The sequence below is a fragment of the Fundulus heteroclitus genome, chromosome 15 (assembly GCF_011125445.2).
Source record: "Fundulus heteroclitus isolate FHET01 chromosome 15, MU-UCD_Fhet_4.1, whole genome shotgun sequence".
Classification (NCBI taxonomy): Eukaryota; Metazoa; Chordata; class Actinopteri; order Cyprinodontiformes; family Fundulidae; genus Fundulus; species Fundulus heteroclitus.
In genome coordinates this window covers 749,177-764,818 of record NC_046375.1, presented here as the reverse complement: position 1 = coordinate 764,818, position 15,642 = coordinate 749,177, and the positions used below count along the sequence as shown (strand labels likewise).

At 42.1% G+C, this 15,642-nt stretch overlaps 1 protein-coding gene across 1 annotated transcript; it reads left to right on the top strand.

The window, feature by feature from the left end:
* Positions 1-10,871: 10,871 nt before the first annotated feature.
* On the top strand, positions 10,872-11,967 carry LOC118566188 (tripartite motif-containing protein 35-like). Its single transcript, XM_036147585.1, has one exon. It carries the CDS (start codon positions 11,065-11,067, stop codon positions 11,965-11,967), a length of 903 nt encoding a protein of 300 aa, XP_036003478.1. The 5' UTR covers positions 10,872-11,064.
* Positions 11,968-15,642: the final 3,675 nt, after the last annotated feature.

The window sequence follows — 15,642 nt, the reverse complement described above, 5'->3', positions numbered from 1 at the left end:
TTTAAAATGACCATATTTAGTAGAACAGGTATAAAAAAAAGTCACAATTGTTTGGTTATGTTATTTTGTTTTATTCCTTTTTTTTTGGCCCTCAAGTGCTTTTTGCTTTTTGCTTTTGACAATTTCGACCCACGAGATGAAAAGTTTGGACACCTTTGGTCTAAATTGGAAACTGAGCGACGGCTTAAAGAGGAGAAGGATGGATCTTCATCCTCCAGATCTTCCGTCAGATTTCCGTCTCACAGCTCATGAGTGACAGTAATTATCGGCGGAAAATGCTGCAGAAATCTAACAGAAAACCTAAAGGCTGAACCATGATCACAGTTTGCACTTGATGACACGTCCGGCTGCCGTGTGCAGAAAAACTTTGCATGTTTCATATTCCAGATTAACCTAAATTAAAGGCAGTTAGGTGTGTGGGGGGGGGGGGGGGGTGCCACTGTGGGCCAGATGCTTTCACTCAGCCTTTCCTCCTCCTTCCTGAGCAGGATGAAGCAGAGAGGGGGGGGGGGGGGTGGAAGCTGAAGCTGAGGATGTAAAAACCTGCCTTCATCTGACTCCCTCTCTCTCAGAGGACCACCCCCTCCCCTCTCCTCTTTCCTCTCCATCTGACTGCGCCCGGCTTCTCTGCCTCCATCCTGCCACAGAGCTGCACGGACTGCACCCGGCGCGCGACACATTCAGCTCTAACCTCCACACTTCTTTATGCTTCTGGACTATGTCTGCTTAGCGAGCTTCTCTGGTGGGGGGGGGGGGGGAAAACTCTGCATCCAGCTCATCTGCGGGAGGAGGACGGCGTGATCTCTGCATCCCCCCCACCATCACCACCACCACCCCCCCACATCCGCATCATCCCTCAGCATCCCTCCATGGAGAGGACACCTCCAGCCGGCTTAGACCCTGCAGAGCCGTTCCAGCTGCTGGCCGTCAAAAGCCTCAGATCACGTTTTAAAATGCACATTTCTGCACCATTTGTCCCGCTCCTCGCAGGCGGCAGGTATTGTTGTTCGGTTTTTTGCTCGTATTGTTGTAAAACTGAAATTCTGGGGGGTTTGGGCGCGTTTTATTTGCCGCAGAGGGCTGTGGGGCTGCGTCTCCATCTCTTTATCATAAAAAGAAATTCTGCAGGATTAACACTGAGAGAGTGCGCATTGACAGAAATGTGACATTTATCTCTTGGAGAGGCCATGATGTAATGTGATGCTCTGACAGGGGGGGGGGGGGTAGCCCTTATTAGAGGTGTTTTGTAAATCTTTTGTTGTAATTTGGCTCATTTCGTCTCTGAATATTAGAAAATGGTTAATACTGGCTTCAAACCTCCCAGCCGACCCCCACAAAGGAGCCCCCCCCCCCCCCCCCCCCCTCTCCTCCCCCCCTCTGCGTTTTTTAGCCTACATGAGCTATCTGGGTCATTTGCATTTCTGCGTTTAATGAGGCTGCAGATGGCTCCATTTCTTTTCATTTCTACCTGAGAGCCGCTGAGCTGCACTGCTGCACCTTCTTTCATCAGACCTCTGCTCCCCCCTTTTTTTCTATCCTCTTCCTTTCTTGTCTTTTTTTCCTCCCTCTCTCTCTCTCTCTCTTCTTTTTTTTTTTTTTTTTTTTTTTGCATCTGACATGATGTGTGAACTGATGCGGGATGATGGGTAGAGCTGCAGCCGCAGCTTCCACCCCTGCAGCAGTGCTGTATCAGAACGCACATTATGGCCGCTGGATAATGGAGGGTGATGCTCTGAAGGTCCGCAGTGCTGCTTAAAGGACCATGCCGGCACTTTTAAACTGGATCTGCTAAAATTAAACACTTATACTGGGCATGCATTGCATTTATTAAGAAAAAAAAAAAAAAAAACATAACGCATCTTTCCGCTCTGCCAGGAAGCCATTATTAGTCTCCACTCCTCTGTGGGCTCAAAATCAATTTACAGAGATTTTACACCTGCAGCAGACAGACAATCAATCTCAGTGAGCATTAGGTCCATATAGGCTTCTGTGGAGCTGCGTAGTTTTTCTTTCATTGGGTAGGAATGATCGATGCTAATTTACATAACACCATATTTTCTTACAGATTAAAAAAGCGAAACCTTTCACATCTCCTCTCTGTATGTTAAGGATGAGGCAGATTGCAGCAGGACCTTTTCTCTTAGGAAGAATAAAATACTCGCTCAGCATCGCACAGAAAGCCTAAAGAGTGGATTCTGAATAACGGGCGACCAGACACTGTTTGAAGGTCAGAGGAACATCCAGTTTAATGCTAAGATCCAACACACACACGCATTTAAATCTGGGACAGTATGTCTGTCAGAGCTGTGCAAAACCTACAGAGGTGGGATTAAATCTTTTTGTATTAATAATAAAAAAAGTGTTTCACCTTAAAGCGTTACATGCATTTGATAAATATGACCCTGCATGGCAGGTAGGGCGACATAATTACTACAGCCAGGGAGACTTGACCATTAATGGCCGGAAATCAATCAAATTCATACATTCAAATAACATTTAGTGAGTAGTTTTGGCCTAAGCTGCGACTCAACACTTTATAACCTCTTAGAGATCAAATTAGATGTGATTAGTAGTTTATAGAAACACTTCCTTTGCATCTGCAGATCACAAATCTTTGAAGTGTTGAGGAAGAAAAAGCAAGGAAGCGAAAATGAATTAGTAAATGTATGCAGAAGACTCATCTGGAATGAGGCAGCGGAACTAGTTAATGGTAATTAAGCAGATTTGTAAAAAAAAAAAAAAGCTAAACGTCATCAGAAAATAAAAAGTGCGTATGGAAAATGGCTGGAGCGGTTGGGGGGGGGAGGGGGGGGGGGACTTTGGGTTTTCTCTCCTCGTGTTCACAGCGGACCTTGATTTAAATGTCCATACAATTAAGGCACGCGGTGAATGCCAAGAGAGTGACTGAACATCAGCAGACGCAGCGACGTGCAGTTCCACCCGGCTGGGAGTCCGCATGATGCGAAACAACCAGGATCAGTAGCTCAACAGAGGGATGCAGTACCACCCCAGACCACTAGACGGAGCACTCGGTTTTTTTTAGCGACAGCATTTACTGCGGACATTACGAACACAGGGATTTTTGTTTTTTTTTGTTACGTTTCTCTTCTTGCATTTAGACAAAAAAAACAGCTTTTTTTTATTAATTTGAAGCTTATTCCACTGATAAGCACCAAAGAAGTAGTTATAGTTGGTTTATTAAATAAGCTCGACTGTCAAAGATCGGCGCGTGTGAGAATAAAGCTTTTTTTTTGCCCATTTCTTCACATCTAATAAGATTTTCAGTAATATTTTACCATGGCATCGCCCTCATGTGGCAGAACTGGTGGTGATAGGGGCAAGTGCTGCATATTTAACACAAATCAGTGTTTTTTGTTGTTTTTTTTAAATAATCACCATGATGACAAAGGTCTCTTACATTAATTCAAACCTTAAAGTTGCACTAAATCCTAATAAGCTGCTTTAAATAGTAGAAATGTAGACAGCAGGCCGACTCTAAAGGCATTACCTCAAAATGGCGGTGGTCAAAGCAGGTGTGAAATATAAACGGAGTGAACTGGGTCCAGTTTATACCAGCTTTCTTATTTTTCCCTGGTGGTTTTGTTACTCCGATAAATACAATCTACCCACAGGGATTACTGTTTTTAGACAATAATACAGAACAGAATTAAATGAGACATGAGATGTCAAGATGTTAACTATACCTCATGACAAATGCTCATCTGAAAGGAAAAATAAACTGATATGTGAGGCTTTACGTACTTGGCTTTGAAATGGTGCGTTTGCAGGAACAAAATGAGAGTAGGAAGGGAAGAAAAGGCAGAGATTAGGTACAAAATGTGGGAGGATTTGGACAAATTAACCTGGAAAAGAAAATTCAAGATAGCTAGACTGTTGTAAATAAATGGCATCTTCAAGGGCAAAAACATGCAATGCATTTTTTAAATGAACTTAAGACCGACTTAGAAACCTCCAGTCTTTTAGATTTCATGGATTAACTATATTTAACCCAGATTAACACATTTTAACCAGCTGAACGGGGCTGATAGAGGACAAACGTTGGCAGTCGCTCCATTTCATGGAGCTTTAAAGTCGGCTCCGGTTGCCAAAACTGGGAAATGTTTTTTGGATCCATTTGAGCTGAAAATTGTTGAATTAAATCCCCTGGTCTCTTGGACTACAGAAACTTAGTGGTAATATATATATATATATATATATATATATATATATATATATATATATATATATATATATATATATGCGACATGCATGTGGGTTTACACGGCAGGGGGCGCTACAGAGCCAGAGCGATTTACCCAATTTGTCTCAGCGTCTCTGGCGTCAGAGATCAAAACCATTTTTTTTTTATTTTGCCTGTGGCTTTTTCTTTTGGATTCAGCAAAGAAATTAACAAGCAGTGACGCAAATTGTGGAGACCGAGGTAGAAAAAAAAGAAAAGTAAAATCGACACTGGTACAGTAACAATGGAGAATGTTGCCTCATCCGCACTGCTTTCACAACCGTTCTCCATCAGCAACATTCGGCTTTCTGCTGTTGCCTCCCGCTTACATCAGCCTCCTGAATCCAGAGAAATCTGCTGTAATTTGTCGTCTCCAAGAAAAATGGAGAGCAGCCCTGTGAGGGCCTGCAGGTCAATCACAGAGTTTCTTAATCGTGGAAGGAGGAAACAAAAGACTATAACAAAATAACCAACGTAAACTAATGTCTAGGGGGGGAAAACAACAAGTCTGACCACAGATAGATTAGATTATGTAGAGAAAACAGAGGAATCTGCAGGAATCCTTAATAACACACGCCCCTCTTTCTAACTTCCTCCTGCTGTCCATTGGCAGATTTAGCTGCTTGTAACGTTTCCTGGTGGGAAAACGACAAAGACAGCGATGGCACTCCAGAAAAAAATCGAGCTTTGACTGAAAATCTCAATTCTAAATGAATTTTATAAAAATTCAACATATTTAACGAAAAATTTTTAGAAACCACGTGGGCTGCGTTTTAATTACCCATCTTCAGTTTCATGTAAACCCTGGGTGTAAAATAGGGGCTAAATGCAGCAGAATAAATAAATAGTAAAGAAGATGTTTAGTGGCTGAGCAGGAAACCCAAGTTATTACTCTCTAATGCATTTTCCTCAAACGCATGCAGACTATTGATCGATCGCGGATGTACCCGAGAAGCTCTGCTGGGAAAGGAGGTAATGAGCACTTTTATGTTTACATGCAGCAGCCGCTCAACGGGAAAATTTACAACTCTTTCATCTTAACGTTGCTCCTTTTTGATTATCGGAGCGCATTTTGTGCTCGAAACAATAAACGCACCCCAATCTATTCACATATTGATTCTGCTGTAGACAGTTTTAATCATAATGGCCGTTGAGTTTATCCTCAACCTTGAAGATTGTGAGTCTTTGATTATTTTTCATGCCGGTTAACAAAAACGTCTTTGCACAAAGCTTTTTGTTATACGTTTAAAAACTTGGCCTTTTAAGATGTAAAGCAAAAGTTTCTCATGGTTATGTTTTGTATTATTTACCTTATTTCCACCAACTAATCAGCAAGTTTTATGTCCTCACGTTATAAATGATGAAATAAGTTGAAGTTTTAGTCTTAATTTCTCCTTGTTTCATAGAATGTTTCCTTTTCTCTGTGTGGGTTTTCGCTCTCACTAATGTACTACTGTGTTTTATGTGACTCCTGGCAAATAAAATAAAACAAATCTGACAACTCGTTTTCTGTCTTTTGTCCTTGTGTCTCAGAAGAATATAATGATTCAAATGAAAAGAAACTGACAGTACAATTCGCCTTCAGAAATGAAGCTGTAGACGCTTTTTTTTTTCAATCTAAATATACAACAGGAAAGCAGAATTACTCCTAAAGCTGCAGATCAGGACACACAGACTAAAGTCCCTTCGTCTGAAAAGGTAAAATCAGAGAAAATTGTTCTTCCTCTGCACCAAAAAGGAGTCGGCTCTGACAAGCGAACCAGCTTGCTGTGTTTCATGGTGTTATTTAATGTCTTATGCATCCCCTGGGAGTTGAGGAAAAAGCTTTACTTGTGGTATTTAAGTATATTTCCCCCGCATGTTTACTGAAGATGATTAGTTATTTTTTTCCTGCTGCTTCTGAGCCAAATGAATGTGAAAATTTGACAGCACCTGCCCTCTACATCGTTATTTTAATTCATACCCCAAACATCGCATGTACCGCCAGCTTCAAGAGACGTTTTTAGGACCGAGCCGACATGTTGCTGTGAGAAAATGGCAGACTTTTAGAAGATGGGTGGTATGACAGACCGTACCCTCTGTATAATATTTTAAAATTATTATACTATTATACTATTACAGAAAAATATTATTTATCCTCACAAGCAAGTCCAATGGAAAACGGAGACTTTTAGCTACTTCCATTCACTCCTGCTATGTTTTACACTCATCAGAACTTATTAGTTTGGCGTTTTTTTAGCTTGGCTTTGCCTAAATATGGGATTTAGAGCTCCGTCTTCTAGATAAGAGCTGCTGCTCCACGTCTAACCGAATCAGTCAAAGAAAACTCCGCAGAAAGAACTATAGTGTTACTGAAGACGGGATGTCTGTCTGGGTCTACCTCATTCAAACTCAATATATAAAATATTTCTTTATTGGTTCATTTAATTCTTAGAATGACCAACATTTCCAGCAAATAAATGAGAACGAGAATAGTCCTGCTGCAGCTCTAAAAGTTTGAGGGACCCTTAACCTAAAGTTTTTTTTTTTTTCCTACATGCATGGAGGCGTATGAATAATTGATCTGTTCAGAGAGCATTAAGAGCCAAAGCTTGCATGAAAATACTTACAGATTGAACTATTAAAATGAAACAGAAAACACCAAGCAGCCTAAGCTGTACAAGGTACGACAAAAATTATTAGGTGAATACTTTTTCGCGGTTGTAAAATTTAGAGAAATTACGACACAGGTAAGACATAAAGCACAAAAAGTCCAACGTTTTTAATTGGAGGGATTCATTGTGCAGGATTACAGTTAAAAAGGATGTGTGGGCGCGTGGTGTAGCATATTGTCCCCTGTTCTCTCCCTGCACATTTTCCTGTCTTATAACTGGAAATAAAGGTCAACTGGTGCATCAAAAACCATTTTTAAAATAAGGTAAAATGTAAACTTCATGAATAGCTGTCAGTGGGATCCACCCTGGACATATTTCCAGTCCTTCACAGGGCAACACAGAGGCACACACTCACACATAAGGGACATGTAGAGTCACCGATTAACCTGACAATCATGTTTTTAGACTGTGGGAGGAAGCTGGAGTACCCAGAGACGCACATGGAGAACGTCCCAACTCCCTGCAGCAAGACACTGTAAAGTATAATCATGTTAGAGCCAGGAAGACAAGAAAAACGTGTCAAATTATGACTATCGTTTATTTATAATTATTACAATCTTTCAAAATTGCAGGAAAAATTGTAGACATAGTAAATAAAATTAAGAAATAATAAGTAATCTGTTATATCATAAAATGTCTGATGTTGGATTTGTCAGCATTTTCCTTACCTTTTTTTTGTCCTAGTTTTAATGTTTGAAAGGCGAGGGGCGCCGGTCAGATGAGTGTGTACGCACGTTTTAACACTTTCAACTTCCATGTGACTTTGTGCTGGTCTCTCATTGGTTACAGCTCTCTGTGCCTGTGGCCAATCAGCACATTTGGGTCAATTTTTCAAAGTCACGTGACCAGCAGCTTAGCTGTGCAGATGGAAATGTCACTGAAACATGATGCGAATGGAAGAGGCAGACCACGACAACGACAAGAAAGGAGACAATAGCGCGCAGCAAAATAAATTTGGTCATTTAGTTTGAAAATAATGATTCAACAAGGCTTTTGTTTGAGGGGAAAAAAAAAGCAGATAAAAGGAACCTGGAATGGACCAACCAGGCTTAAAATCCAGCAGCAGGCGGTTTATGTTAATTATTGTTGTGCGATAATCTCCGACCTCAAGTGTGCGCCTCCCCTAAAAAACATTTTTTAGCCCCACCCTCCACAGGTTAGCTGTCAACAGAACTGGTTCAACCATTAATTTTACAAACCTTTTGTCTCATAGAGACGAAGGTCAGAGTTAGATGCTATGGAAATGAGCAACAGCATAAATGTCGGCAGCGTAGGTACAATTATTATTGCTTGATCTTATATTTTGGCCTCTTCCACCATCACACACAGAAAGCCTGATTTGCTTTCCATACATTTTCTCACCTGTAAGCCTTTGTCTCCAGAATAAGACCTTATGTGTCGGTGAGATTGCCTGTTTCAAGAAACAAAAATATTTACAAACGCTGAACAAAAAGGAAAGAGTAGTTTGCAGACCTCAAGATCTTACTAGAAGCCTCAAAAAATCCTGAAATGTCACAGTGGGAGTTTCAGCAGGCTCTGGCTAGCGTTGGTATTAAAGTGGAAGGAAGAGACTTTGGGGGTGTTTAATGTTTACAGGATGAATGCAACAAGAAAACCTGCGCTTTCTAGGAAAAACAGACAGGCAGGAGAACAGAAAAGAAAAGAAAAATCCTGGGCCTAATCAAAGCCCAGATCTTGGTTTCATTATTTATTTATTGACTTTTACATCATGAATACAGAAGACATGAATGAAACTTACTTCTATACTTACTGCCTTTCCTCAAAAGAAACAAATTTCATAGGAAAACTAACGATACAATGAATCATCCATGCTCCTTTTTCCTCCCCTCAAACAAAAGCCTCGTAAAATTATTATGTTTTAAACATTTACCATGTATAATACCTGAGGTTCTTCACTGGGTTAACATGATTCCTATATTTAAGCAGCATATAATTATTATTTTGGAGCATAACTTCCAAGCTAGTTCACTGTATCTTGAAACGTAATTGGTTTATTTTATCGGGATCCTGGCAGGTGACTTATAATGTCTCACAGCAGCGAGGAGTGAGGCCACTTTATTAGGTACACCTTGCTGGTACCGGGCTGGACCCTCTTTTGCCTTCAGAACTGCCTTAATCCTTTGTGGCATAGATTGGTCATGGTCAGCAACAATACTCAGGTAGGCTGTGGTGTTGATACGATGTTCAATTGGTACTAAGGGGCCCAAAGTGTGCCAAGAAAATATCCTCCTCACCATTACACCACTAGCCTGAACCGTTGATACAAGGCAGGATGGATCCATGCGTTCATGTTGGTGACACCAAATTCTGACCCTACCATCCGAACGTCGCAGCAGAAATCGAGACTCATCAGACCAGAAAACGTTTTTCCAATCTTCTGTTGTCCAATTTTGGTAAACCTGTGTGAATTTAAGCCTCAGTTTGCTGTTCTTAGCTGACAGGAGCAACACCTGCTGTGGTTTCCCCTGCTGTAAACCATTCGTCTCAAGGTTTGACGTGCTGTACGTTCAGAGATGCTCCTCTGCAGACCTTGGTTGTAACGAGTGGTTACTGTTGTCTTCCTATCAGCTCCAACCAGTCTGGCCATTCACCATCAACTGGCAGCACAGAACTGCCGCTCACTGGATATTCTCTCTTTTTCGGACCATTCTCTGTAAACCCTAGAGATGGTTGCGGATGAAAATCCCAGATCAGCAGTTTCTGAAATACTAAGACCAGGCCGTCTGGCACCAACAACCAAGTCCCTTAAGTCATCTTTCTTCCCCGTTCTGATGCTCAGTTTGAACTGCAGCAGATCGTTGACCACGTCTACATGCCTCAAGTCCGCCTACAGGTGGGAGGCTGACCATCTGGTGACCTGGTGCAGGGAGAACAACCTGGAGCTCAACGCTGTAAAAACAGTGGAGATGGTTGTGGACTTCAGGAAGAACTCAGCCCCAGCATCACCCTCTGTGACTCCACCATCGACACTGTGGAGTCTTTCCGCTTCCTGGGAACTGTCATCTCCCAGGACCTAAAGTGGGAGCTGAACATCAACTCCCTCACCAAGAAAGCCCAGCAGAGGATGGACTTCCTGAAGAAGGCAGCTGAAGAAGTTCAACCTGCCAAGGACAACGATGGTGCAGTTCTACTCCTCCATCATTGAGTCCATCCTCACCTCCTCCATCACCATCTGGTACGCTGGTGCCACCGCTAAGGACCAGAGCAGACTGCAGCGTGTCATCCGGTCTGCATAGAAGGTGATTGGCTGCAATCTTCCATCTCTTCAGGACCTGTACGCCTCCAGGACTCTGAGGCGTGCAGGAAGATTGTGGCTGATCCCTTCACCCCAGTCATAGACTATTTCAGTCACTTCCCTCTGGCAGGAGGCTGCGGTCCATCAGGACCAAAACCTCACGCCACAAGAACAGTTTTTTCCCATCTGCTACCAGCCTTATGAACAAGGCCAAGAGCCGCCCGTGAATCTGGACACTGCCTCTCTCCCCCGTTCAGGACTACAAGCTTCTGCGTTACATTAATGCACAGTTTACTGAGTGTATATAACTTCTGTATATATATATCTACTTTATTTTATTTAGTTTTGTCTGCACCATCAACACCAAGTCAAATTCCTTGTAAGTGCAAACCTACTTGGCTATTAAACTTGATTCTTATTCTGATTCTAAGCTCAATATAAGACCTAAAAGTATAAAATAGAAAGTATAACCTAAAAACATATTTACGCAACACATCTGATCTTACCTTTTCTTAATAAAAGAACTGAACAATAAAACGGTGTTCTAATAATTTCACATGACTGAATAGAAAACGGCCTTTTTCTTAATCTTTGATGCATTTTTTTGTTCGCCCCCCCTTGGTGCGTTTTAGCTCTGCTGCTCATTGCCTCTTGCTTTTTCCGCATTCTTTCAGTATCCCTGAAGCCGGCGGGTGTATCCAAACCGTCAGTATACCGCCTCGCCTGTTCACTGACTCATTCTGAGTTTATGCTGAAGGGCAAAACCTGCGCTGACCCACTTCGACGAAACCTGGGATAATAACGCGTTGAGCTTACAGCAAACGGGGGTTTCCAGTTAAATACAACTGAAACTGGAGACTTCTGACGGTTCTGTTGTTTTTACGGCTGTGTTTTCTGCTACATTCAGACGGGTCATGGCCTCCGGATCCGTCACGAACCTCTGCTGTCCCGTCTGCCACGACGTCTACAGAGACCCGGTCCTGCTGTCCTGCAGCCACAGCTTCTGTGCGGCTTGCCTTCGCAGGTGGTGGCGGAGGAGGGAAGCGCTGCAGTGCCCCGTGTGCAAGCGCGTATCTGGAAGGAGGAGGCCTCCGCGTAACTTGGCATTAAAGAACCTCTGCGAGGCTTTCTTATTGGAGCAGGGGCAAAGAGCCGAGGACGTCTGCAGTCTGCACTCCGAGAACCTGAAGCTCTTCTGTCTGGAGCACCAGGAGGCGACTTGCCTCGTCTGCAGAGATTCAGAGAGACACGCCGAGCATAAGTTCAGACCCATCGACGAAGTGGCCCGGCGTCGCAGAGAGGAGCTGGAGGCGTCGCTGAAGCCGTTGGAAGACAGACTTAAACTCTTTAAGGAGGTTCAAGATGGCTATGAACGAACGGGAAACCACGTCAAAATCCAGGCACAACAAGCCAAGAAGCAGATCAGGAGGGAGGCGAAGCTGCTCCGGGAGCTTCTGGAGGCAGAGACAGCGGTCAGGGTCGGTGCGGTGAGGGCGGAGCAGAAGGAAAAGTGTGAGTCGGTGAAGAAGAGAGCGAAGGAACTGAGGAAAAGGACGACGAGTCTTTCAGACACGATCACAAAAACGAGGGAGGAGCTGAGAGCCGGAGATGTTTCCTTCCTGCGCCGCTGTGGGGCGGCAGCGGAGCGGGTCGGGCAGCAACCCCTGTGGAAAGATCCCGCCCCGCCCTCAGGACCTCCTGTAGACACGGCCAAACATGTGGGCAATCTGACTTTCAACATCTGGAGCAAGATCAGGGACCTGTACTTTGATCCTGGATCCAAACACGGCTCATCTGACACTCACACTGTCGGATGATCTAACCAACGTCAGACAGGGGATGGCCGAGAAGCTTCCCGACAACCCAGAAAGGTTCGACAGCTCCTCCATCGTCCTCGGCTGCGAGGAAGTGACAGCTGGGAGGTCGAGTTGGGGGAGAGTCAGCACTGGATGCTGGGTGTGGAGCCAGAATCTGTCAAGAGAAAAGGACTCTTGGGCTCACAGTCTGGGTTATGGAGCTTAGCTTTCATAACCTGACCTTAGCCAGATGACTTTCGCTCCGCCTAGCTCCACTCACATCCATCTGGGACCTCTCCATAGGAATTGCCTTTATTGAAGGCTGGGCCTTATCAAAAATCCTTGCATATGATTGGATAAGCCACTTGTCTGTCATCTTTATCGACGTGCTATTTCAACCACTCACACCGAAGCTAACCCGTGACACTGTGAGAGCGACGCAGGAAAAAACAAAACTTTTTTTTTATGTGTTTGCGGCTCTAGTGGCACGCGTTTTATTGACAGTAAGCTGACAGGAAGAGGGGGAAAGACAGGCGGCAAAGCGCCGTGGGTCGGAGTTGATCCCGGGCCGACCGCATTAAGGACTAAAGGCCTCCTAACATGGTTCGTGCTAACCGCTAACCGCTAACTGCTATGCCACGGGTACGCCCCGGAAAACAAAACAAATCCGGTCGGGAGAAGGGCGAAAACATCGTTTCCACCAACGAAAGCCTTCAGAGGCGTTCTCTGATGTTCTTTTAATGAAACAATATTAGGTAGATTGGACAACACGGAAGAAATAGCAGCATCAATGCTAACGCTTGCTTCCTCAATGCGAGCCGCCATTGCTATCAAAACAGTCTCACGTCACGGTCACTTCTCCACTCCGTCACATCTATGAAACTCCAGCCCTGCGTCCTGATTGGCTGGACAATAAAATTGGTTGGAGAAATCACTCTCTATGGGAGATGTCCCAGATGGATGTGAGTGGAGCTAGGCGGAGCGACATACATCTGGCGGAGTCAGGTTATACCTTTCATGAAGGCACTTACAAAGCGTCTGCAGAGGATCCGGGTTCATTTGAACTGTGACGCAGGAGTTTTGAGATTCTCTGATCCCAACATGCTCATACAGTCCTTCCGGTGCCGGTCCACAGAACCGCTGTTCCCTTTTCTGGGCACAACAGACACGTACCCTCTGAAGATACAACCAGACAGAATATTCCTGCTAAACGGCACCAGCTGTGATGATGGCAATGAGGCCGAGGAAGAGCTTATTCACCATGGGGAGGATCAGGTTGCCTCAACGCTGATGAAGATGAACTGAGGGGCATGTGTGAGATGATTTCAATGCACCAAAAACTTCCACATCGTCAATATTTTTCACTTAGAAAAGAGAATAAATCTGAAGCTCAAGCTGAGAAATAGTTTCAGAACTGAGGGACGGATTGTGATGAATTTAGTAAGATGCATGCGGATCCAGAGGATACCCTCCTTGGTGTAAAAGTACCATCAAACAACTTCGGATTAAACAAAAAAAATTATTTCCAGATTTTATTTTAAAAGACACCTGGACTTAATAAAGTGTTTTTTTTCTTTCCATTTGTTGAATTGCACAACTTATCATTTTGAGTATTGGTATCGTTGGTCCGCTGCACATCATGTTCAGCTTATCAAATAAAACAAGACGAGATGTAAAAAAAGAAAGAAAAGAAAATGACTGAACAAAATTTTATAAAAAGATAACAAAAAATACAAATGACAAGATGACAAACCTGAAATAACATCCAAATTAATGTGAAAAGAATAATGAAAAATTTACAAATAGTAGACTTTAAAGAGCTTAAGGACGTACAATTGCTACAATCACAAAAGACGTCGAAAAAAGCAGATAATCCTGAACATAGTCCAGCAACCTGTGATGTTCCTGAAACCCCCCAATTAGCCTCGTTATGGTCGGCCATTTTGTAACGGGAACAGGTGCATTAACAGCAGATGTCCTCCATTCACATGAAAGTCTGGTTTTACTCACATACACCTAAAAACACTCAAAAGGTACCAGTCAAACAATGGTTAACTCCTCATTTACATGTGAATAAATGTCATTTGTAGACACAAACTGCATAATTGTGAAAAACCTATATATTCTTTCCGGTACTGTCTCTCTCTGTTTTTTTTTTTTTTGGTTAGTTTTATCTCTTTGCAGATGTTTGTGGTCATCTTTCTCCGGTTTTCTCCACGAATAGCCATAGGAAGATTTTTCTTAATCAGCTGGTTGTTGTGTTTTGTAATTTTTGTCTACATATTTTTTCTTTCTGTCTCTTTCCTCTCCCTCTTTCTCTTACTGTCTCCTTGTTTTACCTTTTTTGCCCTCTCTCTCTGTGATATTTACAATTATTGTATACATGGTACCCTAACAGCAATAAAATAAATCATCAACGGTTGGGTGTCAAGGGACGATTTATTGATATAAAGCCTCCCTTGGTAAAGCAAATATATTTGCAATAACTATGGCGACCAGAGCACCGTTCTGTTTGTAATGAAGTTAAACTTCACAAGGGGTTAAAAAACGTCAAAAACAAGCAAAACATCATAACTATGACTTATCTGGGCATCCATTTGCTTAACAAATACATGTTAACATCAAAATGCCTGCTATGGAATTGGCTAATAATGAGAGGAGAGTCCAGTATGATGGTGTTAAATTATTGCTAGACACAAGCCCATAAAAAGTGTTTGAAAACTTTTTTAAGACATTTATTTAGACATTTCTAATCAAAATACATTCCATAGGAAACATGCAGAAAAAGGCATTACTGGCTTCAGAAACACACGCACAGCAAAAAAGAACTTTCCAGCCCGCCTACATTAAAAAAAGTCTTAAAACCAATCAGCAATTGTAAATAAAGTCACGCTGCAGCTTTATAACATTTAAAAATCTTTATTTAAATTCAGACGACAACCTTTGGCTTTATCGGCTATGCCAACCTGAGAGGAAGTCAAGCAGAGAAATTATAGAAAAGACTGATAAAAGGATAAATTATGTTTCATATTGTGACACATTAAAAATTATATATATATATCACTACTATGTATGCTTGAATATAAACCATCCTGAAAAATCACTGTTATGACTGCAATACAAAAAGGGAACTTAATGCAAAAAAAATTGTGAATTTTTTATATTTTTCCACTTAAAATAAGAACAATTAATCTCTATCATCTTATTGTAAGTGCAGTGCATCTAATTATCTTATTTAAGGGGTCAAAATACAAATTTCCACAGGCGGATAATCTTGTTTCCTTGCTCACATTATGGGCAAATACACTAATTTCAAGAAAATGTTAGTTGTTGTATTTCCCTTTTTGCAGTGCACTAAAATACTAATATATATTTTGTTGTATCACAGTTTATTCAGGACTAGTGCTGATGTTTGACAGCATTAGAGGAAATTAAACTAAGTTTCAGATTTAATTAAGATGTTTAATTTAAAAAAAAGAATAAAATGGGGGGTTTACCACTTTGAGAGCCTAAAAGATTTTTTTGCTGGCTTTTGTCCCCCTTTTCTATAACAAGCATAGATTTAAATCCATTTCAACAAAGACTCTGAATATATATATTTTTAAATTCTGCCACTATTAAAAATGCATAAAAAGTAAAAACTCATTGTTCACTGTTATTTGTATACTGCAAAATGGGAACTAAAAGTAAGTACAA

Excerpts from the sequence above, each read along its gene's own strand:
- LOC118566188 (XM_036147585.1), top strand. The coding sequence starts at position 11,065 with ATGGCCTCCGGATCCGTCACGAACCTCTGCTGTCCCGTCTGCCACGAC.